Consider the following 20,296-nt stretch of genomic DNA (forward strand, 5'->3'; position numbering starts at 1 on the left):
ATGCTTTACTTCAAAATTATATGTAAGGGAAATAAATGGGTATTTCCCCCTCTTTTGCCTTATTAAAAGTAAATCATATATAAAGATAAGGCAACAGTATTTGGGCCTATTTCTTACATTTTAAATATACTTAAAATTTTTGATTCTCCACTATATAGTCTTTTAGGATAACACTTAAGTTTACATGAATATTATGCATGAACTATGCAATGAATAGATTAATAAACTCTGTCTTCTGACCATAAATAATATTCAAACAATATATTCCTCCTAAATATTATATGCCTATAATTTTTTATTTTAATGCTGTTCCTATAAAAACACAAATGTAATCTAAATTGAAAATCTACTCCTCATTATATATATCACAGTACTAAATATGAAACATCAAATTGTGAAGCCCCTACATACATCTAACAATTGTAGAACCATTAAAAACAGAATAAAGTGGCATTAAAAAGCTATTAATTCAGCACTCTTAAAAACAATTTCAGCAATGTCTAAATGGGTCAAAGTCTAGATTTTCCTTACTTCAGTTTCAAACTTGATACATACAACTTCAAAAATATTCCTTAGGCCTTTCAACATAGTGGAAAACAACACATATCAAAATTTATTTTTACATTGCAGAGTTACTTTAACTTTGTGATTAAATATAAATGATTCTATCCTATTTACAAATTTTAATAGCTTATTGTCTATGAAAGAAAACATCCAAATGATCAAAATAAAGACTACATATTTTCATTCCATCACAGCTCCTAATTATATTACTAAACTTTTGGCAACATTTTTGACAATGGTACAAATTAAAATAAAAAAAAATGATTAAGTATTTGATATCACCGGCTTAACAGCTTCTCTTATAAAATAATGTTGAATAAAAATGACATTATAGAAAAAATTATCATTAAGTTTTCAGAAAAAAACTATATTCTCATTCGTTAATTAAAAACAGAATATTAAAAAAACTTCAAAAAGTGTCCAAAATACAAACTTTTAGGCTGAAATAACTTATGGTAGATTAATAAAATAATAAAAATAGTCTCATTTTATAAATTCTGCTTTATTATACATGAATAGTTTAAAGTGATCGCAGTTCCTTCTGGGATAAGCTGAGTTAAAACTATTATTCACAAAATTAAAGTTCATGAAATGAAAGTCACATTTTTTTCACCACTTCTCAATAGTTTTGTACCATAATTTTAGCATTAAGTATGAAATTACTAATACTATTCTCTCTGATTCCATTTCTACCTTTTCTTAAGGTTCATACTTTTAAGTTTAATGCATTCATTAATTTTTACTTAGATTCCTCAGAATGAGAAATTTTGAAATGTACTAACTGAACTTATTCTATATTTTAAGTTCACAGAAGATGATAAAATTATTAAAGATGTTGGCATGCAGTTTTAAGAGGTAAACTATCAACTTGAACAAGATTTATTCTATATTCTTTGTTATGGAAAGTACGAAATTAACAAAGACTTAATAGGCAATCAACTGACTTTAGAAATAAATCCCCAAAGGCTCTTCTTAATGCAGATAATACTCAAAGAATTTTAAATTCAAGCTTAACTTTTTTGCTTGTTGTAAGGTATGCAATATTCAAGTCCAATAGTGTTATTTCTCAATCCAGCAATAAGTGAGTAATAAAATACCCACCACAGAATTCTTCTGGTACTAAATATAATATAAGAAAGTGAAGTGCATTGTTTGCCAACACTGCAAAGTTTGGTAACATTCAATATTTTTTTATGGCCCACTCGCACAATTTAATTAAAATTTCATTTTAGTAAAATGTACAATATAACATTCCTTTTTAAAAGTTAGGTAGGCTTTTTATTTTACCTGTTGTATGTTAGTTACATCTACCAAAATTATATGGTGAGTATGGTAAAAAACAAAACAAAACAAAACAAAAAACTACACAGTATACTGATATACCACAGCAATGGGATTAGGCAATATACAAAGGATCTGTATTTCACAATAGTGAAAAAGCAAACAAGACAGTTACCTTTATATTTCAGAGGTATGCCACTCCCAGGTATATACCTAAGAAAACTAAAAATATGTACCTACACAAAAACTTGTACACAAATGTTCATGGAGCATTATTCATAATAGCCAAAAAGTGGAAACAACCTAAATGTCCATTAACTGATGGATGAATGGATAAACAAAACGTGATAATACCCATATAATGGAAAGTTATTAGTAATACTGAATGAAGTACAGTTGACCCTTGAATAACATAGGTTTGAATTGTGCAGATCCACTTATCCATGAATTTTCTTCTGCTCTGCTACCTCTGAGACACCAACCCTTCTTCCTCTCCCTCCACAGTCTACTCAATGTGAAGACAATAAGGATGAGGACCTTTATGATGACACACTTCCACTTAATGAATAGTAAATATATTTTCTTTTCCTTATGATTTTAACATTTTCTTTCCTCCAACTTACTTTATTGTAAAAATACAGTATATAATACATATAACATACAAAACTGCTATTGGTAAGGCTTCTGGTCAACGGTAGGCTGTTAGTAGTTATGTTTTTGGTAAGCTGAAAGTTACATATGGCTTTTCAACTGTGTGTATGTCGGCGGGGGGGGGGGTTCAGCACCCCTAACCCCTGCATTGTTCAAGAGTCAAATGTACTGATATATGTGATGACATGAATGACCCTTGAAAACATTATGTGAAGTAAAAAAAGCCAGACATAAAATGCCACATATTGCATAACTCCATTTATATGAAATGTCCAGGATAGGCAAATCTATAGAGGCATGGTTGCCTCACAGTGGATGGAGAGTGGGGTAACAGCTAAGGGGTATAGGGTTTCTTTTTGTGGTGATGAAAAAGTTCTAAAATTCATTGTGGTGATGGTTGTACAACTCTGTGAATATACAAAAAACCACTTATTTGCACACTTCAAATGGGTAAATAAAATGATGTGTAAATTATATCTCAAAAAAACCATTATAGTTTCTAAAATTATAAAGGCGTTAACTTTTTTTACCCCTGAAATTAGGGAGGTTTTAATGAGATCTCCCATCATGATGTTAACAAGATATTTTGCTTCATACAAAATTATGTTCCTTAAGCAAAAATCCTCAAGAAAATACCAGTAAACTAAATTCAACAGCACATCAAAAACTTAAAACACCATGATCAACTAGGTTTCATTCCAAGGATGAAAGGTTGGTTCAACATATGCAAATCAACAAATGTGATTCACCACATAAACAGAATTAAAAGCAAAAACCATGTGATTATTGCAATAGATATGGGAAAAGCTTTTGATAAAATCAAAATGTATTAGCCCTTCATGATAAAAACTCTCAAGAAACTACGCATCAAAGGAACGTATCTCAAAATAATAACAGCCATTTATGACAAAACCACAGCCAATATCAAACTGAATGAGCAAAAACCGGAAGCATTCTTCTTGAGAACTGGAATAAGACAAGGATGCCTACTCTCATCACTCCTCTTCAGCATAGTATTGGAAATCCTAACCAGAGCAATCAGGCAAGAGAAAGAAATAAAAGACACCCAAACAGTAAAATAAGTCAAACTATCTCTCTTTGCTGATAATATGATTCTATACTTAGAAAACCCTAACGACTCTGCCAAAAGGCTATTAGAAGTGATAAACAATTTTATCAAGGTTTCAGGATACAAAATCAATGTACAAAAATCTGTAGCGTTTCTACACACCAACAACATCCAAGCTGAGAGCCATATCAAGAATGCAATTACATGTACAATAGCCTAAAAAAATACCCAGGAATATATTTAACCAAGTGGGTGAAAAACCTCTACCAGGAGTACTATAAAACACTAATAAATGAAATCATAGATGACACAAACAAAGGAAAAACATACCATGCTCAAGAATTGGAAGAATCAATATCATTAAAATGGACATACCACCCAAAGCAATCTACAGATTCAATGCTATTCCTATCAAACTACTAACGTCATTTTCACAGAACTGGAAAAAACTACACTAAAATTCATATGGAAGCAAGAAAGAAATAGCCAAAATAACCCTAAGCAAAAAGAACAAAGCCAGAGGCATCAATTACGCAACTTGAAACTACACTACAAGGCTACAGTGACATAAACAGCATGTTACTAGTACAAAAACAAACACATAGACCAAAGGAACAGAAAAGAGAACCCAGAAACAAAGCCACATAACTACAACCATCTAATCTTTGGCAAAATCAACAAGAGTAAGCAATGGGAAAGGACTCCCTATGCAATAAATGGTGCTGGGATAGCCGGGAAGCCATATCCAGAAAAATGAAACTGGACCCCTACGTTTTACCATACAAAATTGAGCCAAGACGGATCAAAGATTTAAAGATAAATCCTCTAGCCATAAGAATCCTAGAAGAAAACCTAGTAAACACTATTCTGGACATTGGCCTTGAGAAAGAATTTATGACTAAGTCCCTAAAACCAATTGCAACAAAAGCAAAAGTTGACAAGTGGGAACTAATTAAACTAAAGAGCTTCTGCACAGCAAAAGAAACTATCAACGGAGTAAACAGACATCCTACAGAATAGGAGAAAAATATCCACAAACTATGCAACTGACAAAGGTCTAATACCCAGAATCTACAAAGAACTTAAACAAATCAGCAAACAGAAAACAAGTAACTCCAATAAATATGGGGAAAAGGCAGGAACAGGCACTTCCCAAAAGAAAACATACAAGTGGTCAACAAACATAGGGAAAAATGCTCCACATCACTAATCATCAGAGAAATGCAAATGAAAACCACAATGAGACATCACCTCACACCAGTGAGAATGACCATTATTATTATTATTATTATTATTATTATTATGCCTGTTCATACTGACAAAGCTATTTTTAAAAATGTTTTTATTTCACTAGCTTTTTGGGGAATAGGTGGTGTTTGGTTACATGAATAAGTTATTTAGTGGTGATTTATGAGATTTTAGTGCACCCATAACCCAAGCAGCATACACTGTACCCAATGTTTACTCTTTTATCCTTCACCACCCCCAACCCTTTCTCCCAAGTCCCCAAAGTCTAATGTATCATTCTTATGCTTTGCATCCTCATAGCTTAGCTCCCATATATGAGAGAGAACATATGATACTTGGTTTTCTGTTCCTGAGTTACTTCACTTATAACAGTCTCCAATTCCATCTAGTTTGCTGCAAATGCCATTATTTCATTCCTTTTTATGGCTGAGTAGTGTTCCATAGTATATATATACCACATTTTCTTTATTCACTCGTTGATTGATGGGCATTTGGGCTGGTTCCATATTTTTTTTGCAATTGCAAATTGTGCTGCTATAAACATGCATGTGAAAGTATCTTTTTTGTATAATGACTTATTTTCCTCTGGGTAGATGCCTAGTAGTGGGATTGCTGTATCAAACAGTAGATCTACTTTTAGTTCCTTAAGCAATCTCCACACTGTTTTCCATAATGGTTGTACTAGTTTACATTCCCACCAACAGTGTAAAAATATTCCCTTTTCACTGCATCCATGCCAACATCTACTATTTTTTTTTTATTATGGCCAGAATGGCAATTACTAAAATGTCAAAAAAAAAAAAAAAGATATTGGTAAGGCTGTGGAGAAAAGGGGACACTTAAACACTGTTGGTGGGATGTAAATTAGTTCAGCCACTGTGGAAAGCAGTTTAGAAATTTATCAGAGAACTTAAAACAGAACTACCATTCAACTCAGCAATGCCATTCTGGGTATATATCCAAAGGAAAACAAATAATTCTACCATGAAGACACATGCACTTGTGTGTTCATCACAGCATTATTTACAATAGCAAAGACAGGGAATCAACCATGGTGCCCATCAACAGTGGACTGGATAAAGGAAACATGGTATATATACACCACAGAATACTACGCAGCAATAAGAAAAGAAGAAATCACATCCTTTGTAGTAATATGGATGCTGCTGTGGGCCATTATTCTAAGCAAATTAATGCAAGAATGGAAAATCAAATACTGCATGTTCTCACTTATAAGTGGGGTCTAAACATGGGGTCCTCATGGACATAAAGATGGCAACAACAGACATTGGGGATCCCTAGAGGTGGGAGGGAGGGAGTGGGGCGAGGACTGAAAACCTGTTGGGTACTATGCTCAGTACCTGGGAGATGGGATCATTCATACCCATACAAATCTAAAATAAAAGTTGAAACCAAACAAACGAAAAAAAATAAAATTATATTCCTCAAAGGAGTCCTTATATTTGATACATGAGGTAGTTATCAAAATAATTATTCTAACTTAGAATATTCCAGAAACTTTTTAAAAAATCTTTTGCAGAATTAAATCATAGAAGATAACACAAGGTATGACTATTCACAATACATGACATCTAAATTTTGGACTACTTTAATATCAAACAGTTTAAATTAATGAATACTCTTTCAAAGACATACTGAATTTATTTTAGTATAGACTACCAACTTTTGCCACATCATTTTATACGATAACCATAACTATAAGTCTTTTAAAAAATGCCACATTAAGATGTAAATATGGAGTTGCTTTAGTAATCTATATCTATTTAAAAATAGGTAACAATATTTGCAGTCTTTTAGTGACTTACATCATTCTCTTAAAAACAATGTAAAAATTCACCTTCAAAAGTGTTTATATAAGAAAAAAGTTAACATGCTAAACTTCAGAATTAAATTTATAAATTAAAGAAATCTAGTTTACTTTCAGCTTTAAATTCTCTGACACACATATACATACAATCACTTTATACACACATAACACACACACTCTACCTGGCTATTAACTTCCCAGTCAACCATTTTTGTATTTTAAAAATAAAAGAATAAAAATCTTCCCTGGAAAAGTAAAAAAAAAAAATGTCTAATCTTTACTACTTGTAGCATGATCCCTTCAAATTTAATAACTAATATACCTACTTCTTTAAGCTCCATCAATAACTTATCAAGATATTTTCTATTTTTGTTGCTGCTCTCATAAACCCATCATTTAAAATGAGAACAAAATATTTCTATCTTCCCGCTTCAGATAGAATGTTTTAAGAATCTTGCAAAGCAGTCTAAAATAAGCATGTTAAATAGTTTTGCATAAAATATACACGCACATATTTAGGCAAATGCAATATAAACACAGGGAGAACTGTAGGACATTATCTGAGTTTATGATTTACTTTTCAAGTATTTAATTTAAAAATCAATGCAACATTTCTTAACATATTATGCTTAAGTTCCTAAGAAAAACTTAATTGACAATTCCAGTGCCTGTCATATTAAAAAAAAAAGCAGTGGCTACATAAGAAAGTTCCCATGTTAAAATATATATATTTGTCATTAAAATTTTGTATCAATGTTCTTGTTGTTGGCAAATCTATACTTCAATTTTAAGATACTAATATACTGCATTTTTTTACTTCATTTCAGGTATGAATTTTCATTGAATAAATTAAAAACATGAGTAAACTCAAAAGAGCATCTTAATGACACCACTTCAAAAAATTATTTTTCAAAAAGATTCCCCCATAACTTTTATTATCCCTCATCCCAGAAAACTTTTCCATATTACATAAATCAATCTCCTGAGTAATTATGGGCTTTATGTTTCACTTACAAGATATCATTAAGTAGTCTTCAGAAGTGCTCTTGACATCATCATCATCATCATCCTCGGTTTTTATAGTAACTGTAGAACCAGGAACACCTCCAGCTGCTTGAATCACAGTTTCTGTATCTGAATTAGTTACAAGAACCTCCTCTGATACCATTGTGGGAGAGTCGACTCCTGAAACACAATCTTGGACCACATGTTCTAGGTGTCCATTAGGACCAGTAACAAGGTCAGCCACGAAAACCTGCTCTGGTACCCTAACGGTTTCTGTAATTAGTTCAGAAGTCAAGATGTGATCACCATCATCTTCCTCTAAATCCTCTTCAATGGCAACATCAGCTTCAAGTACCGCTTCAGGAACAATCACACCTTCTGTTACTACATCAGTCTCTGTGATGATGTCAGGTCCATGGACAACTTCAGCTGCAAGGCCATGATCAAGAGTTATCCCATCATCTGTGACAACATCAGAAACTAATACAGCTTCAGGAACTGAAACAACGATATGGTCTCCATCGATATGTGCAGTACCAGCCATTCCAGCCACTATAATACAAACAATTATCCAAAAAAGGTAAAGTTATTTTATTAATTTAGAGTACCGTATTTAATAAATCAAATGCTATAAATATTTCTGAAATATTAAGTAATCTTGGCCAAATAAATCATTTTTTAAAAATCACTGACAATTTAACTGCAATTAAAACCACCAACAAGTAGGAATTGGGTTAGAGTTGGGTGAAAACAATGTTAGTAAAATCTACATGAAGACCTTAAAATAATATACTTTATTTTCAAGTAAAACATAAAAGCCATAATGAGATATCACTACACCCCAATTAAAACAGTTAACATAAAAAACAGTGATACCACCACAGGCTGGTGAGGATGTGGAGAAACTGGATTTCTCGACTGTTACTGGTGCAAACGTAAAATAGTAGCAGCCACTCTAGAAAATAGTTTGGCGATTTCTTACGAAACTAAATATGCACTTACTATACAATCCAAACATTGCAATCTCGGGCATTTTTCCCCAGAAAAATGAAAATATATGTTTATACCAAAAACTGTACAGAAATATTCCTAACAGCTCACTGTAGCTATTACTCATAGTAGCAAAAAATTAAACACAACCCAAGTGTCCTTTAGCAGGTTAATGGCTGGTTCCACCAACTCTGGCACATCCCTACTATGGAATACTACTCAGCAATAAAAATGAACACACTATTGATAAATTCAACAACCTGAATTTCCTCCAGAAAATTTTGCTGAGGGAAAAAAAGACAATCACCAAAGGTTACGATACTGTAATATGTATAAATGGAATAATTTATATAATCTCAAAACAATAAAACTGGAGAGATGGAGAACAGATTATTGGTTGCCAAGGGTGTGTGTGTGTGTGTGTGTGTGTTTGTGTGTGTGTGTCTGTGAACACACAGGGATAGCATATATATAGTGATAGAACAGCTCTGCATCTTCATTGTGGTGGTATTTACACAAATCTATATGTGGGATAAAACTGCATAGACTGTATACACTCACACACACACACACACACACAAATGTATGTTAAAAATGGTGAAAACTGAATTAGGTCTGTAGTCTAGTTAACAGTAATGAGTGAATGTTAATTTCCTGGTTTTTGTATTGTACTACAGTTATGTAAGATGCCACCATTACAGGAAGGTAAGTAAAGGGTACACGGAGTCTATGTACTCCTTTCCTCTATTGCTTGTGAGTCTACAATTGTTTCAAAAAATTAAAATAAAAAGGCACAAAAACATAAAAGAATACTAATATGTTAAGTAGGTTAATAAAATGTTTTACTATAAAATGTGTATTATAAACATGAAAGTGTCTGAACTTCTTTAACTTACAAGAATTACTATATCCAAAATTGGAAGGCATCTTTCAACACCTGATTTAGGGAGAAAAACTCTCTACTCATCTTAGACTAAGATTTGGTTTGATAATAGTAAATCTGTAGGAACAAAGCTTTAACATTTTTCTTGAGCAGCATGGTAAACACCAACTCCTACCTGCCCTGTAAATATTGTACGAGTGTAAAATCCCTTCACGAGGAATTCTGCTAAGTTCTGCTCCCTGAGGTGGTACAAACACAAATTAAGAGGGTTTGTAGATCTGGTTATAATAAATTATCTACAATAAATCATCCAGTACAAAACCTTTTGATCATTTTCTATAAAGTAGTACCTGAAAGAGTGTTATTTGTCATATAGTGTTCATTATTTTTAATCAATTCATTATGGAAGTTAGTTACCAAGTTAGGATGGAGACCAGTGGACACCATCAATACCCTAACACATCAAAGAACAAGGTGAAAAGGGAAAGCTGTGCTTTCAACAGAGTTTTGGGGATACTTTCCTTTCAACCCTTTTAAATCCTTCTCACCATTCTCAAACTTTCACCTAAACCACTAAATTACCCCAAAAGGACACAGCCACAATCCTGGAAGTCTGGTACATGAAGAGAGTATGTATAAAACAAGTATTTTTAATTCAGTTGTCACTCCACTGGGCATTTCAGAGATGGGGATGAGGTGGGGGTTCAAATTTAGCATTTAATCAGACTGGAAATGTGGTTTATTAGTATGGAAAAAATTAAAATATTAATCCTGTAAAATTAACTATACTGGAATTCTATATATCTAAACAATAAAATTACTAAATTCACAAAAATCTTCTCACAAACCAAAGATTTAAAATATGGGAAATTCCATTTATTTTAGAACACTGCTGAAGATTAGTCTGGTTCCTGAAAGTAGATCATAGGGAAGGAAAGAAGGGTAGAATAATGCTAGTGCTGACCTGGGTTCAGATCAACCTGGTTGGGTGGATTCTAAGAAGATAGACTGAAGGAGCAGTGCTAGTTCACCCAGCCTCTAGCAGGAACTTACAAGTCAAAACAGATCAGATCTAAAAAAGTAAATAAATAAATCCAAATATGTTTTTTTTAATCCTGAACCAAATGCTCTCAAGGATCCTAGAACAAGAACTGATCAGTCCCTCACAGGGTACCAGCAGATTACTTAAACCAAGATCCAAGATATCTCTAATTAAATTTTGCTTGTTCCTCTTATCAGTTCATCTGTTACATTCCACTGACTTTCTAAACAAAGTCACTTAGCTATAGATTAGCTATATTTATTGTGTACTGACTACCCAACAAGCAAGCTACTAATACAAGTATCATCTCATTTAATCCTCAGAACAACTATATAAGGTGAGTGCGAGTATCCTCATTTCAAATAACGAGGAACTATGGTTTACAGATGTTATATAACGTTTCCACAAGGTCCTAGCTGGAAACTGAACTCATTGTTCGACTCTAGGCTGCCTGTTTTCTACTTACCTGGGAAGAGGTTAGAGTATATTTACCCTAAATACTATTTTTTAAAGAGATGGGTAAGATTAAGTGAAGCACAGCTAGAGGAATACCTTGAGATAAAGAGTAAAATGGCCTATCACGTGGTCACTCATTTAAATTTTAAATCATTTATTAAACAGCATTAAATTGCATTAATAATTTATCTTACTAGCTTAGAAAATTATAAACAATAAGAAAAAAATCATTTAAAAAGTATAAAATTAAATACTCAGGCAACAGTAAGAAACATGTCCTGATTTCAAGTATTTCCCATTTTATTAAAGTTATTTCATTTAAATATGAATACTTGGAACATCACCAGAATGACAGCATAAAATCTGTTACATGTCAGGTCTGTCTTGGGCCACTATCTAAGGGTATTTTGCTATTTATATCCCAAAACAACACAGGCTTTTTGCAGCATTAAAATCTTAAACAACTATTAAATTCAATCTCACACTTCAAGAACAGCTATTATACTGAGACACCAGCAAGGTTATTGAACAAAGTTGTAAATTTCTAAGTCTCATACATTCTTTAAAATAAATTGGTCCAATGAATTCTGCATTAAATTAATGTTTTGGATTTTCTGTATTGTACCATCCAAGAACCTTACAGAATTTGAAGATCTTATGCCACAGTGTTCTTATTTGGTTAGCTCTGTGTATGTTAAACTCTAAGTTTCACAAATGTCAATAATTTATGGGGTTGCAAATATCTAAGTTTTGATGCTAACAGAATTTAAAGAGAATGTATCTAATTTCTAATGAAATTTTAGAATTTAGAAATTTTAACAAGGAGGTAAAATAAGCATGGGGGGGGCTGCTTTCAGAAGAAATCTAAGTTATCAGGGCTAAAATTTCCAAAAGTCCCCCAATAAAGGTCTTTTTAGGTTTAGGTCTGTTTGACAACCTTTGCATTTCACAAAATATCATACAAAAAATGAAAATGCCTATAAATGAAATTGTGCTTGGAACTGCATATCAAAAATAGAGTGAGAGTTACTGCCTTTTAAGAGTTCAGAATTTACCAAGGACAAATGGCAACTTAACATATTTTAGGGCAACATTATCCCTAAGCACAAATGAGTGAGCATTACCCATATTAGTTATTCTTTATCTAATAGCAAATTCAGAAAAATAGTCTCCCCAAAATGCAAAGTAATTTAATTCCCATTGATTTATATACCTTAAGAGAGCATAAAAATAAGAATGCATCATTTGAAAAAACCACTAACTCAAAATACTACCAGACAGCTAAATCATAAACAGGTATATAACAACAACAACAACAACAAAAAGTGCCTTTAAACTTTTTTCTGATATAAATCGGTTTACTCTATTAAATTCATTTTAGAGAGGGCTTTAAATGGTAATATGAAAATACCAATTAAAAATTAGAAGCAGTTTGTAAACCTTTCAATTTTATTATTTCTAAAAAGGGAGGGGATAGTGAATAAAAATCTTACTTTCTACATATTTATGCGGTTATAACTGTGTATAGGTATATGTGTGTATATATATTCTCCTCAATTCAAATGAAAAAAAAAATTCCAAGAGGCTGTGCTATTTATTTTGTGGTTTCAGGTATGCCTTGGCATACTGTCACACGCCTCCAAAGGCACTCATACTCCAATCTAAGATGCAAAGTTTATTTTGTCAAACACAAAATATTTCTAGTGGATTAAAAATATTTCAAGAACCCAAATATCTATCAACTGATAAACCAAATGTGGTGTACTCATACAATAGAATATCATTGGCAGTGAAAACGAATGAAGTATATACTGATACATGCTATAACATGGATGACACTTAAAAACATGCTAAGTGAAAGAAGCCAGACACAACGACCATTTATTATATGATTCCACTTATATAAAATGTTCAGAATAATTAAATCCATAGACAGAAAGATTAGTGGCTGCCTAGGGCTGGTGGGGAGAGACAGAATGGGGAATGACTGCTAATGGGTATGAGGTGTCTTTTTTTAGGATAAGAAAATGTTCTAAAACTAGGTACTAGTGATGGGTATACAATTTTGTGAATACGCTAAAAACCAATGAGTTGTATACTTTATAAAATGGGTGAGTGGAATGGTATGTGAACTATATCTGAATAAAAAGTAAAGAAGAAAAAACACGTATGTTAAATATTTCAATATGCATATTCTAGTCCCCTAACAACTAAAAGAAAAAAAAGTAGTAGATGTAATAAAGGAGTAATTAATCCTAAAGACAATGAGGATAAACAATGGAAAGGAAGGTTAAGAGGAACATTATGTAAATATTCACCAGTACCTATCAGATATTTTTTTCATCTTTTGAAAGGAATCACACTTTAGTAGCTAATAGGCAACCTCTTCAGGAATTAAGTGAGTTTTGGCACTTTATCAAATGGTATAGGAGAGGTAATACTTTGTATTAAATGGAGAAACTACTATATTACTTCCATATTAAAAAATATCTTATTTTAAAAGGTAAAAAAGTAAAGTTGACATTTCAACCAAAATTTATTTACCATATTGAAATTCCAGTGTTCCATTATTCTAAAAACTATCAACTCTCCACTAAAGAATTCATGGGAACATCTTTAATCTCTTACTCTCTGGCCCTATTATCCTTCCTCTAGAATTTATTGATGAGTTTTTTTCACCCAAAGTCATTTCTAAGTCATCCGTAGTCAACACAATTCACTTAGCTTTCACAAGAATATATCCACGATTTCTTTATATTTCATCAATTAACTCACATCCAATCTTGGACTACTCAACTTTATTCATCAGAAAGAAATGTCAAAGAAATCTATAACTGGAGAGGACCTTAAATGTTATCTAGTGCAATCATTATAAAAGGGAATTCAGTAATTTATCCAAGTTTACACAGCTAGTTAACAGCACTGCCATGACTAGAATACGGCTTTACTGACTTCTGTTACTGTGGGATTTACTACAGGGGACCAAATGATACATTCAGTCATATTATCAAGGAACAGGAGTAGCATTTTCTTAACTTAGCAAAGTATCACAGTTCTATTCCCTCATCACTAATTTCATCTTCAACAATTCCGTATTACCTCGTTTCCTGTTCTTTTATCACAGTTCACCATTTGTCTTTTCTGCTTTCACTCCAATCTTATCTTCAACTCTTCTGATCTCATCCCTGCCTTTTATACTTCAAATAGCTCTATCTTCTCTGTAATTCAGACTATCCCTGCCCAAATTCAGTTTGTTTGTTGAATGTCAATGGGGTCTTGGCATCTTCATCAAAATGACTACTGTTAAGAGGCTACTTACAAACAAACCTGGCCACAAGAGTAAGGAGTCTTTTCTTTTTCTTTTTTTTTTTTTGAGACAGTCTCATTCTGTCACCAGGCTGAAGTGCAGTGGCACCATCTCAGCTCAGCTCACTGCAACCTCCGCCTCCTGGGCTCAAACAATCCTCCTGCCTCAGCCTCCTGAGTAGCTGGGACTACAGGCGCGCTCCACCACGCTTGGCTAATTATTTGTACTTTTAGTAGAGACGGGGTTTCACCATGCTGGCCAGAATGATATCGATCTCTTGACCTCGTGATCCGCCCGCCTCGGCCTCCCAAAGTGCTGGGATTACAGGCGTGAGCCACCAAGCCCGGCCTCTTTTTTTTTTTTTTTTTTTTTTTTAAAAAAAAAAAAAAGAAATAAAAATGTATTCTAATGGTAACAACTTTTTGGGGAAATAGCATCACAATATAATTAATCACCTAGTACATGATTTTGCATATCCCTATATAAGCATCTTATTTTTTTAGTTGATGTAAGCACTTTTTTTTCCAACTTTATTAACAATGCAACTTAAAATGTATTTTAGAAAGCCAGTTTAACATTTCCTTCACGTGAGAGCTGATATATACTATCAGAACAGAATGTGATATAATCATGCAGTTATTTATGTAAATTGAGTTTTTCATTTCCAGTAACATATTACCACTATATTTCAAGTGTCCCTAACACAACCTTCCCCTAAATTATGAGTGATTTTAAGTAGCCCATTGATATACAGCTTTATGAGAATAAGCTCTACAAATGTATTTTCCTAGTAAAAGAACAAGTTTTCATTATAATTCTCCCCTTCCTCAACTTATTTTTGATTTTTATTATCCCCTTACTTTTAAAAAAGAAAAAAAATATAACAAAGAAAATGCTTTACCAAAATCTTGCATAATCATGGTATGGGCCATTCTAGAGTCTGGCGTGTGCAATCCAAGACTTCCACCACCTGAATCCATACTTAGCAAAGTTCATTCACCAATATCTGCAAAAGAAATGGCTTTTAAAATAGTTTTAATATGTTTAGCCCAAAGTTAGTTGTTTTGAGAAAAAAAAAATGCAATTGACAATATGCCTTTCAACCAAGTGTGGAAAGCTCATTACAAAAGAAAGCAAAACAAAGAAAAACCATGGTTAGATGCTTTATGTGACAACTATAAATAAAAGAAGTGCCAAGTGGAAGTAAACCAAAAAATAATGGAGACGAAGGCACAGTCAAGCTGATGAGCCATAGGGAAGTGGTAGAAGAAAGCAAAACAACAAAACTGCAGTGCTAAAGTTCCAGTTAAAACATAGGTTATAAAAGAAGAACGAGATGACAACAAACAATAGTTAGGATATTTATACATTACTAGATAACTCAGATGTCTAGTATTAGTGAATTTCATCCACTGGCTCTCATCCATTTCTTCCAGACCCAGATCAGCCCTGCAGCGGAGCTCTGCAGATAAACTTGTATTCACCTCTGGCTCCCAGGGTTCTACTTATAATGTAAAATGTTCTATCCCAGTTTCCCCGGAGTTCTTTGAACCAGTAAGGACTTCTGGCCTCACTCTACTACATTCTCTTGTCTCAGTTTTGAGGACTCATGAAACATGACTGCTTCCTAAATATGGTAAAAATAAGATCAATCACATATAAACATTTAGCAAATTACTTATCATATCATTTACTTGTAATTGTACAACTGATTTTTTATTAGTGATTAATAAAATTATGCTAGCTTCATGGTGGTTTTGAAAACAAGGGCTTAATCTATTTCATTTCAAATGACTTATCCTATATTTAAGATTATTTGATAGTATGGAACATAAAGTCAGATGCTGTCACTCAATATATTTCTTAGAAATATATATGTGCATTTTCTCTTCAAACATAAGATTCTAAGTAAATCAGCAAAAACCTGTCCGTTTTATAAGGCATCTATCTCCTTTTCACGTAGGAGTGCTTAATAAATTGTACCATATTGGACAACAGATAAAGCTGCATCCTTAATGAAAGTTTTAGAAAGGTGCCATGTAATACAACTTAATATATTCTTAAATAAATGGGATGGCTAAATTGGTATTCAAGGGGCAGGAGAGTCTCACAGAGTAACCCCTATCAATATTTCAGGTGTATACATAAATATGCTACAGAAGGTGACATTTCTATATATCAAACGATTCAGACAGAATTACTTTATGTACGAGCAAAACTTCACATTTTTAGAAATTCTTAGTTGTGTTTTATGTTTTTTCAAATGCCACATTGTTTTCTGCTTTGCTGTTATGCAAAATGAGGTCCAGAGGCCAAGACAGTTCACAATAAACTACCTGTGTGTTAACAAAATAAATCTGAAAGGGATTTGTTCTTAACATTTAAAACTGTGTACTATTCGGATTTTAATTAGAGTAATTACTTTCTTTACCACATAACTAATAGAACAACTACAAATGTCTTAAAATGTTTTTAAAAACTTAATTTTATTAAACTGTTAAATAAGATAAAACAGTAAGTAATTGGTTAATCACCTTTATATGAGTGTCTCGAAGAAATTGTAGATTTTCTTACATAAAGTAAAATCTGCAGTCATTTCTTTTTATTTTTCCTTCTGTGCTATGTTATTTTCTTTGGGAAAACGCTCTCTTTACCTATTATAAAAATACATTCAAAATCAGATACTTTAAAACATTTTAAACTAAGTTTCTTACACAACTTAATATTTTTCTTTACACCTGAACTTGCATAGCGAGGCTGGGAAGGGTTCATATGCTCAAATCTGTAGTAATCTTAAAAGCAACCAAATGGATTCCAACAAAAACAACTACTGACTACATTAGCAATGTTTTTATACTTAGAATGCTACCACTTGATTAAACCAAAATCTTCTCTAAAGCACATCTTAAAAATCACAAACAACACCTTATTTTAGAAAGTGAAAGAGAACCAAGGGCAAGCTTTATCCTTGCCAAACCCATACTGAAAAGTCTGCACTAGCACTCAATGAAGTGTAAAAATTACAACACATAGTGCAACTATTATAAAAGTATTACACTGTGTGAATACCAAATAAATAAACTGGAGTATCTTTCCCCACATAGGAAGTTTCAATAAAATCAATAATAAATGAGGTATGAAAACAGCAGTGTGTTAAGTATTTAATAACCATTGGAGACAGCTAGGCTTCTTGGTCTTCTCCAGAGTGTATCTCACATCCTTACTGAATGGAGATAACCCACCAAGTACGTTTCAAGTAAACATCTTTCCATTAATGCATGGGGAGCAGAAATCACAAAAAGAAAATCTGTCCCTTCTAACATAACTCATTCAGGACCTAGCTTCTCAGTGATGTCAATAGGGTGACGGATAGATGAGAAATGGTAAGGCGGCAGAACAAGAGAATGCGAAAGTAGTGTTTGCAGAGATGGGAGACAAAGGAGCCCTGGCAAGTAGCAGTATTGCAGCTCTGGACGCAGCCCTCTTCCCGCATAAGTCTCCTTTTCCCACGACCATGCCAAGTTTCAATCATTTCGAGCAGAATGCACACACGTGCCCTCTGAGGTATTACCCATCTGACTAGATCTTAAACCTAAGAGAACCTTCGCAGTAGAAAGGAAGAGACCGATGAGACAAGAATACCCTTTCCCCTCCTCCCTCCTCTCACTTGGTGCAGCGGTCGCCACCGCTGCTACCCACGCCGCGCTGCCCAGCCCCTCAGCCTCCTCCAGCTTCCTCTGCCCCGCTACGTGGGAGACGGTTGGGAACCAAAATGGTGGTGTTTTAGTGTAGGCGACAGTTGTCGCACACGCCTCCCCCCTCCCCCCAACTCCCAGGCTCTGACGGCTCCCAGTCCCCTAAAATGCCGATTCGGTGCCACTTCCTCGCACACGCCGCCATCCCTCGCGCATTCCAAAGGTTACTATTAGCTCGGTCAGGGGGCGGGGGCGAGGCGACGGGGGCGCCAGTGAAAGGAATATCGGGTGGAGGGATAGCTGAGAGAAAATGCCAGGGGGACGCTGCATTCTTCACTTCACCGTTTTGTTTTCCGCCATTTTCCCGTCACCCTAAACCACCGACGGTCTCAACGACGGCTCTAGCTCCCTGGGGCTCTGGCCTAGGGAAAGAAGAGGTTGGCTAAGAGGGAAAACCCTTACTTTCCTCAATTCCTCCAGCCCCCGGCAACGGCTGAAGAGGAAAACTCCGCCCGAGGCGGGAGGAAAGCTCAGGGACTGGACGCCACTTCCATTGTTCCCTTCGCCCTACGCTACACGCTGGGTGTGAGCCTCTCCTCCCTTCAGACAAGAGACACTGAACACGGTGGATCCACGTCCCTCTAGTTTCTCCTCAGGAGTCTCCTTACCTGCTGCTGCAGCTGCAGCTGCCGCTGCCGCCGCCGCTGCCGCCGCCTCCGTGCCGCCAGTCGGACTGTGACCGCGCTCTGGATGACTGCGGGGGGCGGCAGCTGTGGATCCCTTAAGGTCCTCACATTCGGGTTTCCGAGGTTCCGCAGCCAGAGCCAATCACAATCTACTCTGCGTCTGGGAGGCGCGCCGCCTAGTTCTCCTTTATATTGCTGCTGACATGCTGAGGTTGCATTACGTCACGCTACCCTTGCTGCAGGGTAGGGGGCCAAAGGGGGGTCTCGCGCACGCGCGCGCGCGGGAGATCGAGGCGCCCGCGCTAGGTTAGTGCGAGACCCCGCCGGCTTGAGGCGGGGGCTGAGCGCGGGCCAAGTCCAAGTGCGCAAGCCCAGATCTTGGCGCGCCCTGAGGAGTTTCTGTGGGAAGATTTTCCGTTTTCCAGGTTTCCCAAGGGAAACGAAGAACGGGAGTGGGAGAATCGATGACTGGACCTCTAATAGATGTTGGACGACTTAAAAAAAAAAAAAAAAAGTATCGGCCCTACCCTCGAGGATTTGACAAATTAAGCTGGCCAGAGTGATAAGAGGTATGCCTCTCCCCAATAAAACCTGTGTGTGTGTATTGCAGTTTCCCTTCCTCCCTCCCTTCATTTCTTTTCTATTTTGTAATGGTAGACAATTCGATGAAGAAAGTAAAGGAGAATGAAGAAAGGTATAGAAAGGAATAGGTGAACAAGGGACCTCAATGAAGTGGACACTAAATATCTCATGAATGTGTCACTTTCAGCTTCTGTCTGCAAAAAGTGGGAGGACGGTGAGAAATTCATTGGGTGAGGGGTGGGGAAAAGAGTGATGAGATGTGATGAAAGGTAGGTGGGGACTAGATTTTGTAAGCAAAGGGTCTTAGGTTTTGCGATTTTAGCTTTAATTCTATAAGCATTTGGAATCAATAGCAGTGTTTAAGCAGGGAAAGGATAGGATCTTAAAGAAAGTAACTCTTTGTCTTTGCAAATCATTTGAATATTTACAAATAAAACATTATTATTCTAGATTCTAGATACATTCTTCAGGTCTCTATAACCTGATATACCACTAAAAGTTTTGATAAAATTATAGAAGATGTGAAAGTCCTAGCACAGTACCTGGCTCATAGTAGACCAGGAGTCGGCAAACTTTCTCTATAAAGGGCCAGATAGTAAATATTTTATTTTTGTAAATAAATAGTAGTAAGCAAAATATTTTTTGAGGGCTATAGCATCTCTGTCACAACTACTCTGCTCTGCCATTGTAGCCCCAAAGTGGCCATAGCCACGTTCAGCAGAATGAGGAGATATAATTTCCAAGCTTGAAAAGGGTGAAATTCAGTTATTACTAAAACGTGAAGTGTGATAGATAGATAGATAGATAAGAGGTTGGTAAATTACCTTCCAGTGTGAGGTTCAAAGTTTCTCTGCAAGAAATGCAATTTCTGCAGAACCCATACACAGTGGGCAAAGAGAAGGAGCACGCTCGTGAGCACGCATTTGGGGTGTGTGTGTGTGTGTGTGTGTGTGTGTGTGTGTGTGTGTGTGTGTATGTGCATGTGTAATGATGGTAAAATATTTGTTTT

At 34.9% G+C, this 20,296-nt stretch overlaps 1 protein-coding gene across 6 annotated transcripts in view; it reads right to left on the reverse strand.

Moving 5' to 3' along the window:
* LOC105488017 (zinc finger protein 711) overlaps nt 1–18,990 on the reverse strand; it is a 28,900-nt gene extending 9,910 nt beyond the window's left edge. The window contains exons 1-5 of one of the 6 annotated variants that reach the window (XM_011751668.2): nt 18,688–18,990; nt 16,859–16,978; nt 15,809–15,951; nt 15,226–15,330; nt 7,656–8,198 (exon numbers count right to left, since the gene is read on the reverse strand). In XM_011751668.2, the coding sequence (XP_011749970.1) occupies nt 7,656–8,198; nt 15,226–15,304 (622 nt within the window). In that variant the 5' untranslated portion in view covers nt 15,305–15,330; nt 15,809–15,951; nt 16,859–16,978; nt 18,688–18,990. Of the gene's footprint in view, nt 1–7,655; nt 8,199–15,225; nt 15,331–15,697; nt 15,952–16,858; nt 16,979–18,687 lie in introns of all 6 variants that reach the window. The other 5 variants (XM_011751667.2, XM_071088874.1, XM_011751670.3 and 2 more) reach the window with 5 other exon arrangements.
* Between the last annotated feature and the right edge of the window lie 1,306 nt (nt 18,991–20,296).

The sequence above is a fragment of the Macaca nemestrina genome, chromosome X (genome assembly GCF_043159975.1).
Source record: "Macaca nemestrina isolate mMacNem1 chromosome X, mMacNem.hap1, whole genome shotgun sequence".
Classification (NCBI taxonomy): Eukaryota; Metazoa; Chordata; class Mammalia; order Primates; family Cercopithecidae; genus Macaca; species Macaca nemestrina.